The 9,811-nt window shown below is 35.8% G+C and overlaps 1 protein-coding gene across 1 annotated transcript; it reads right to left on the bottom strand.

The window, feature by feature from the left end:
* Positions 1 to 3,927: 3,927 nt before the first annotated feature.
* LOC132016304 (uncharacterized) lies at positions 3,928 to 9,509 on the bottom strand. Its single transcript, XM_059397530.1, is given in 5 exon segments — positions 3,928 to 4,266; positions 4,680 to 4,763; positions 5,333 to 5,475; positions 7,077 to 7,161; positions 9,099 to 9,509. Coding segments are annotated over 5 exon segments (957 nt in total). The 5' UTR covers positions 9,405 to 9,509.
* Between the last annotated feature and the right edge of the window lie 302 nt (positions 9,510 to 9,811).

Raw genomic sequence — 9,811 nt, forward strand, 5'->3', positions numbered from 1 at the left:
ATTCTCAGAATTATCATTTATAGAGAATAGAGATGGTGGTTGCCTACAGGAGGAGGAAATGGGTGGGTGTGGATGGCTTCTTGCTGAGCTGCAGAAAATGCAGAGACCATAGTGGTACCTCTCAGCACAAGGTAGTATGGCAGTTCCTAGTGGAGGTGTGGTTTCATCTATATCCCCGGCTGTTTCAGAGGGTGTCTTTTGATCACAGAGAAGGGTCTAGAGATTCAAAGATGGGTGGCTCACAGTGTCAGGAAAAGGAGAAAGGAAAATATGGGACCATTTGGTGGGCTATATGGAGTGTTCCATGAACACAGTGGACTCATAAGAAAGCTAGGCTCCAACCATCTTGTGGGTGGTCCTACCAAGATGGTTGCCTGCACGGGACTTAGGTCCTCCTGTGAGAGGCAGAGGGATAGACTGCTGAAAGCGGGAGACTGGAGGTTAGTCCTCATCAAATGACCATGCAAAATGAGATCCCTGTAGAGCACAAAGAAGAATGTACAAAATAGACTCCACAATCAAGTCACTGTTTGGACATCTGCCGCACAGGCAATGTCAATGTCTGATTACAGCAAATCTCTTCTACCTAAGTTTTTGTCTCTATTCTTCCCTTTTACCCTGACCATTTCTCCTTTGGGCACCAAAACCTTGGAGATAAAAAGCAGACCAAGAAGCAATGGAGTGTGATGGGGAGATGTAGAAAGAGAAAAAAGGAGATGATGTTCCTTTCTTCACTGTAAACCCCTGATCCACAGGGCAGTCTTTTGTTAAAGAGAGCAAAGAAGTTTTGAAATTAAAACTTTAATTTAGAACAGATGAGGTCTTATATTTATTTGTGAAAGTTAAGGTGACTACAAGAAAACTTCCAGTTAATTTTTTATAAAAGTTTTACATATATACAGCATAGTGTATATATATTAAATATATATTTCTATGAAATATCACAAAGGGAATGCATCTACCTTACTATCACCTGGGTCAAGAATTATTGCATTTCCAGGACCCAGAAACTCCTCATTGTACTCCTTCCCTTCAAACCAAAGGAAACCACCTTTTTTATTTCTCACACAGAGACAAGTGTCTTTTTCCCTAAAAATGGAATAACTATACATATGTGTGTGTGTGTATATATATATAGTATAGTATATATACACCATATATACTATATAACTATAATATATACATACACTATAATATATATTATATATACACTATTAATATACTATATAACATATAGAATATATAAAATATCTGTACTCTTTTTTTTACTCATTGGTATGTTTGTGAAACTCATCCATGTAGTTACAAATAACAACACTTTATTCATTTTCTCTGCTGTATGGTAATCCATTGTGTAAATATACCACACTTTATCCATTTTACTATTTATTAGCATTAAACTTGTTTCTAGTTTGAGGATTATAATAAAGAATTTTGCTATAATATTCCTATACATATAAAATATATTGTGCATATATATATACTATGTATATGTGTTAGATAAATATACTAGGAATGAAATGTTGTGTCCTATGTTATATATACACATTCAACTTTAGAATATATTGCCAAGTAGCTTTCCAAGGTACTTGTCCCAATGCACACTCCCTCAAGCAGTATAAAGGAGTCTAGTTGTTTCATGCCTTTACCAAAGCTTCATCTTTTCTGTCTTTTCCATGTTAGCTATTCTGGTAGGTGTACGATGGTATTCCATTGTGTTTCTGACTGCACTTCTCTGATGACTCATGAAGATGAGTACATTTTCTGAAGTTTGGTCATTTGGATATACTCTTCTATGAAACCCCATTATTTTTTCTTGTGGCTTGTCTATTTCATATTTGTTGCATGAGTTTTGTGGCTGCCTTTCCACTCCGGAATTGTTTCTTTTGATGGTTGGAAATTTGGAGGGTTTTTTGTTTTTTAAAAGATTTTATTTATTTATTTGACAGAGAGAGAGATCACAAGTAGGCAGAGAGGCAGGCAGAGAGAGGGGGGAAGCAGGCTCCCCACTGAGCAGAGAGCCTGAGGCAGGGCTTGATCCCAGGACCTAGAGATCATGACGTGAGCTGATGGCAGAGGCTTAACCCACTGAGCCACCCAGGTGCCCCTGGAGTTTTAATGCTTAAGTAGAGAGAGCATTTTTATAAATTTTTTCTATGTGGATACTCCCTTTCCTATGGTCCTGTTTAAGATTTCATTTATTTTCCTTAAATTTATTTTAGAAGCATTATTTTTTTCCTTTCACTTTGGAATCTATAATCCACATGAATTGATTTCTTCATGGAGGGTATGAGGTAGCAAAAAAAAAAAAATCAACAACAACAAAAATGTTTTTATTCTAGGCTGCAATTTTTCATGGCTGAATGTGAGTTGAACTTACAGAAATGACATTGCTGGTACAAATGAAGTGATTGAAAAGCTATGGGATCTGCCAAAGATGTTCTCAAGCTTAGGGAAGAAAGATCCAATAGAGCACATTTGAAAGTCATGTTGGAGAAAAATAAACCCATTTTGCTTGAACTACCACAGGGTTCAATTTGCTAAGTATATCAGATATTTTTTAAAGGAAAAAAAGAAGAGGAAACTCTGACTTCAGTTTAAAATATTTCTATTTGGAGAAGCCCGTGGGGTACTGAGATAGAACTGTTCTCGAAATCAAGCAAACATGCTTCCCACTGGAAACAGCTAGGAAGGGCGAGGTTCTAGTGGAAACTGGAGGCCCTTACTTCTTAATGCTGCAGCCAGCAGGAGTCTATGATTTTCTGCAACTGATTTAAGGAACTTGGTGATGGAGTGCCCTGTCATTTTCTTTGTGGTTGGAGCCTGTATTTGGCTATAAGATATTGAGCATGGAGCCCCTAATAACTAAGCTCAAGTACAAAATCATCTATAGGAGAAGCCTCAGCCATCGCTATGGTGATCTACACATCAATGAACAGCAGGATCTTTGCAATTTGAAAGAACCATTTTGTAAACTTTGTAAGAATAAGTCTACCACCTATGTCATTGGTGGGGTGACTTCATACTTACCATGTCCAGTTGAACACAATTTTCTGGACACTGATCTCCTCTTTATATATTTGTCTGCAATCTGTTGCTCTTACAGATAGCTGTCTGCTAATGTTCAGTCTCTGGGTTCCCTTCATTTACATAAGGCCATACATTTATCTTACTAATAAGAGTCTCTCTCTTTTCCCTTCCCAACCCCAACCCTCTTTTCCTCTCTTCAATTTCAGTCAACTCTTGACTTGACTAATCTCTAGACACTTGTTTTGTACATGCAAGATGTATAGTTTTTAATTTTTTATTCACGAAATACTTGTATAGTTATCAGTGTCACTGCTATGATCCATGTGTTTTATAAAGTTTTAGCTTTTCACAACAACTCTATGAAATGGGTGCTATTATTATTATTATCACTTTACAGGTGAGAAAACTGAGCCATAGACAATTAAGTAACTTTTCTATGGTTATGCAAAGCCCTATCAATAATAAGTTAATCCAGAAGATATGAGGGATTTTACCAGCAATTTACATATACCATTTTACTTAGCTCTCCTAAAACCCAAGAAAGATTGATTCAGAAAATGTTAGGAAATCATCCAAAATTACATTTATAGATTTGTTTAGGATCTGAATCCATTTTGAGCAAATCCAAAACTCAAACTATTCACCATGTTCACCTGCCTCCCACCCCTTTCCTACAGACAACATTGGCAAGTGCGTAAAGAGAGCTAAGAGAAGTTATAAATGGACTCAGACACCCCCTCCTTGTCTGTATCCCAGGACAGTGTATATTATTCCCATTCTACAGGTGAAGAACTGAGGGAGAATGGTTGAGTAATCTGCCCAAGATCATGTGGCTAGCCTGGGATTCCAAGCCAGGCTTTCTGCCTTCTAAGATCATTATACTACTGCCTTCTGGTGTCATGATTTAGGTTTCCCCAGAAGCAGGCGCTTAGCAAGCATTCTGGTGAAACCATAGGTGGTCAAATGAAAGTAAAATGGTGACAAGGTAAGCATGTAAGCAAGTGAGACAGGAAGGAAGCCAACAAAGTGCATGAGGCTCCTGGATGGCTGGAGTTTAGCCCCCAGGGCAACGCTGGGGAGCAGTGTAGACCAATCACCTCCATTATTACTTGCAGGCTGCTGCTGGGAGCTGTTAACCCTCAGTACTTCCGACTTGCTGTGGGCAGCTTCGGCAGCCACAGACGACTTTGGGCAAGGCGACGTTGATGTTGACTTTTTGCAGTTGGCAGAAATGCTCTAGAATGATCAAGTCTGAGTGCATATGGGTGAAACCTGGAACTGTGACATAGTCACTGGTACTTTTCCAGATTTCCATTAAACCTAGGAGAAATAATTTATCTGATCAAGGGACTGGATAATTTATAAATTTATAATTTATTATAAATTTATTATAAATATAAATTATAAATTTATATATTTATTATAAATTTATAATAATTTATAAATTATTATAAGATAATTTATAAGATCAAGGGACTGGATTCTCTTCGACTCCACTTAAAATGACTTGAGCATCATGTAAATACTTCATTCACCGTTCTTAGGATAGAGCTTCTATAGGATAAAGTATATATTATTGAAAAAATCATTTGAAAAGCCACTCTAAGAAGTTAATATAAGTGTTCAACCACAATTCTCGAAATGTTTACCCACCTGTTCTTGCATGTTTGGGTAAGCTTGTCTTCCGCACGATCCATAAATGCACTGTACACATCTTGCCGCCTCCTGTGTCTCTTAGGGGAGATAGCACAAAGGAAGTCAGCAAAAGCAAACATGTACTGACTTTAATTGTGGTTTATCTTTTCTAAATTGCTATTTTATAATCTTTGCTTTAAAAACTTGCTCCATATGCCAAAGGCACATCTTGCTGTTTTGGGACCTACAGGGATACAAAACAGCCTTTCTTGTCCAGGGTAGAATACGAACCATGGTAAAAGTGTGTTTTCTCAACATATTTTTATGAGTGGATGACAAAGCCTCCTTGTCAGGTCTTCTTACTGAGCGCAGTTCACTCAATGGGCTGCTCCAAATGGGATGGGACTACCTTTGGGGAAAATTCCTTACGGTATTCAGGCCTCAGTTCACCAGACCAACCATCTTTGTAATACGAAAATAAAATCCAAAATTCTGGATAATCCACTGTTCATATTTTAAGAAAAAACAGAGATCTTTCTGATTTACTTTTAAAGCTAGTATCTTTCACCATATATGCTAACAACAAATGAAAAAATCCTGCATTAAAGTAATCAATAATAGTTTTGGAGACCTCTCTGAACAGCTGTAGAGGAAGAGTCAAGCTCACCGTGAATGAAGCAGATTTAATGGGCCAGGGAGCTTTTGGTAAAATTAGCTTTGAATCCCAGGTGCATTCATGAGGCTTGTAGGTGATAAATCTTTCTGAACTGTTCTTCTGTTTATCATCTTTCAGTGAGCGGCACCCATAGACTACAGATACGGAGACAAATGAGAAACTTAGTAATTACACAGGTCTTTGTTCAAGTCTCTCAGAATTTAGCTGGAGATCAGGGCCCAGGAGAGATGAATTGACAGCCAAGTTATAACACAAATCCAAATAAAATTTTGCTTATCCTGTCCACCAATTCTACTGCAGTTAATGTTGTCCTTCAAACTGTTCACATCCCACTTTTTATTTCCCCGGAAATCTCTTTTTAAACTTCTCAGTAGTGCATTGTGATTTGCGTTCTACTTAAATTTTACTTAGACATTTCTTGAGATCAGAGTCTGGGTCTTATAAAGTATCTCTAGCTTTTTTTTCCAGAGTGATTTACACGTAGTTCACGTAAGGAACGTTGACATGTCCCATTTTAATTGCACACATAGAAAAGACTTTTGTCAATATAATCCATGCTAAAATGTATACGGTATTTATGAATAAATTATCTCCATTTCATAATTATAAAACTACTTGACACTCATTTTTAAAAGAAGAAAATAAGACTCAAACTTTGTCTTCCTACTCAGGGACAACCACCATTAACATCTTATTGTTTTGTCTATAATTGATATGTAATTATAACATATAAATATAGAATGTATATATTATCACCCTTGTCCAAATAAGGAATGCTGGGTAATACAAAGTTCACTGTGAACAAGCACTATTCAAATGGCACCACAATAATAACTATTGTCAGGGGTGAGGGGTGCCTTGGTGGCTCAGTCCTTAAACATCTGCCTTCCACAGCAGTCATGATCCCAGGGTCCTGGGGTCAAGCCCCCGTCAGTCTCTTCACTCGGCGGGAAGGCTGCTTCTCCCTCTCCTACTCCTTCAGCTTGTGTTCCCTCTCTGTCTCTCTCTCTTTCACTGTCAAATGAATGAATAAAATCCTTTTAAAAAATAATAATAATAATAATAATAATTGTGTGTATATGACCATGTACGAGATAACTGTACTATATACATATTATTAACTAAGTGACTATGTATGTGTAACAGATTTAATGCTCACAATATCTCTATCTATGATATAGATCAAATTATTATCATTCCCATTTATAGATAGGTAGACCAATAGACAGTTTAAGTAACTTGGGGCAGCTTACTTCCTGGTTTATACTCTTAACCACTTACTCTATTGTTTTCTATACAGAACACTTTGAGTTAAAAGCTCAACCTTCAATAGTATATTAAAAGGTGTAGATGATGAAGAAAGTGGATTGCTTCCATTAATTAAGTGGGCATTTAAAAAATTTACCATATTACTAAATGTGATAAGTTAAAAAAAATCATTTGGGCTGTATGTTTTTACAAGTATTACTATTTTTTAAAAGAATTTATTTATGTAGTGCATAGGGGGAGGGGCAAAGGGAAGGGGAGCAAGAGAGGGAATCTCAAGCAGACTCTGTGTTGAATGGGGAGCCCAATGAAGGGCTCGATCCCACGACCCAGAGATCATAACCTGAGCTGAAATCAAGGGTCCGAGGCCCAATTGAATGAGCCACCCTGGTGCTTCCAAGTATTACTATTAAGATAATGCAAAAAGTTTATTTTTTGCTATATTCATAAGTTTATGACAATGACTTACCTGTACTTAAGTGTCTGGATTTAAATTTTAATCCAAAAGGGTCCCTTTCATAAGTTGTCACAAAGTTTGGTAAATTGGGTTGGTACTAGATATGTAAAGAGAAGATTGTACTATTACTAGTAAATATTGTTTATTACTAACATCATATTTGCCATGTGATTTTTACAAATATTAATATTTTACTGGCAAAATGTAATTTTGATGATTTTATTATAATGTTTAAAACTTGCATATGAAATTTGAAAGAATAATCTAATTCAAGATACTATACTGTATAGCCAATTCATTTTATAGTGGAACAGAGTACTTCCAAATCCTAGGGGGGAAAAATATAAAATAATATTTTTAACACCATGAAATTAAAGGAATCCATTCAAAAGTTGCATTTATTTTCAAATGCAAATAGGGTTGCATGTTATATTTCTGGAGCTGGGTTTATTTCAGGGACATAAAAATATATAACAAAGCTAAAATAATTTACTGAGACTGGCATAGAGTAATTATTGACTGTTTTCAGTAAACTATACCACAAAATATGTTTTTTTTAAAATGGTTTAAATGAACTAATTAATATAAACTAAAATAGAATTTGTACACTTTCAGAAACTAATTTTAAAAACATCACATATGTCTCTGCTTGAAAGCTTAGTTAATGGGGCACAAAAGGGTGAACTCGGGCAGAAGACAGACAGGATTCTCTTCTTTGTGAGTGATTCTACAACCTGCTAAAGCAAATAGGAAAATATTAAAAGTCCCAAACGAAACTCTAGTACAAGATTTTTCATTCTTTTTAATCAAATGAAATGGGAATCCTTAGTTTAAGAAAATTATACTGACATCTGGTGGTTGCACAATTCCTAGTACACAGTCTTCAACTCACTTTTTCATAAATATAAATTAATTCAGTTACAGTTAAAATGTCCCCATTCCTTGAACTTTTCTTACTCAAGTCTTATAATTGTAACCATAACTAGTGAAATAGTTGAATGAACTAATGACATTTGCTGTTTAACTGTCTTTCCCTCAACTCCAAAAGTTAATATAGTTCCTTTACTGTAAATAGAAGGGTTTAGATGCCGTAAATGAGTAAAGAAGTTTATGGATCAAGGCTTCTGAATTTTCCAGCTTTTATCCTAAGACCTCCTAAGAATTAACATTCATTCATAAATATTTTGCATATCATTATTTCGTTCATTACTTAAAAGAATGATAACAAGTGTGAAGGAGGGTTATTCCATGTTATAAATAAGAAAGAGGCTTAATAACTTTTCCAAAATTAGTAGCAATAAGAGGGCAAAGATACCTAATCCAACCCCAAAGACCACATTCCTAACTGCTTTCTTATATTTTCCGAGAACAAACTTATTCTTTTTTATAGCTATTTTTTTATATTGCCAGCCCTATTGCTTCTCTTGTTACTGAGCAAGAGTCATACTTATGTGTAAAATTATAGACATAAGTAGAGAATATATTCATTTTCTCGAGGAATTATATTTTGACCTCATTTGTATTTCCTTAAATATATGTGTATTCCCCACCACCATTTCAAATTATAAATCTGATTCTTGCTCACATTTTATTTAAATTATTAATCATTTAAAAAAACTCATTAAAGTAACGTAATGCCCCCTTTGTCAATTTTTACTTATTCATCCATTCATTCCATGAATTGATTTTATTACTTTCTAGATTGAAACTGGCAATTGAGGTCTGTTTCCCAATCACATCTAAGTCCCAACCATTCTAAAAACTAGGAAAGTCCATCCCAGAGTTAGTCTTTCCACCTGGCTGATAAAACCATATCAAAAACATTAACCAAGGTCTTACCTCTCTTCTCTGTCATTTAGTGCTGAATCTGACTTGTATTTTTCTATGGGAAATAAAGATGCATATTTGTACATATTATATGCACATACCTTTTTTGCTCATGTAATAGTAGTCATAGCTAAGAAATGAATAAAAAATAATACATATTTCCCCTTATCTGTTTTAAGTTATTTTGAATCAAACACTCTTTTGTACCTGTCGAAAGTCATGTGGTTTGGGATTGAGGTATACACCATTTGGATATTTTCCACTCTTCACGAACATTAACTTCGCTTTATATGAATCCAGATGTGGGAATGTTGTTATAAACTCAGGGGATTTGGCCTTCTTGGGATGACTCCTTATGCTGGGCATGTGAAGCCTTGTTTCCTGAAAATTACCTCTTTTCCCCCTTCCTTGTTCTTCCTTAATATTCCTTGATGGTTTTTCTGGAAATCCCAAAGATGTATACAGTTTATAACTGAAATCGGGAGGCTTTATTTCCTATATGTTGACTTCCATTTCAGATCGTGGTGGTCCCAGGACTTCTTTTTTCCATTTGGAGTTGAGATCTTCTGTGGAATACTGCAACCTTCTTGTGACACCTCTGCTTCTGTTGCCTTTCTGAGAGTCAAGGTATGTTGGGTGGAGAGTGTTTTTCACCTGTAGCAACCTGCAACAGACATGTTGGTGAGGTCTGCCACTATAGCAACAGTATATTGAATATTTTTCCTCCAGGCCAATGTAATTTCTGAAAGATTTATGAAACATGAAAGAAAGGCTGAGAAATGATGGGAGCATGTATGTGGAGGGGGAGGGAATCATCATGGCTGCTGCAAACATCTATTCAGCACCCTTGTCCTAGCAGTCAGTCCCAGCTAGGAAGTCAAAGATAATTGACTTGAAATCAATGTTCTTAAGTCATGATG

This window comes from Mustela nigripes, chromosome 4 (assembly GCF_022355385.1).
Source record: "Mustela nigripes isolate SB6536 chromosome 4, MUSNIG.SB6536, whole genome shotgun sequence".
Taxonomy (NCBI): Eukaryota; Metazoa; Chordata; class Mammalia; order Carnivora; family Mustelidae; genus Mustela; species Mustela nigripes.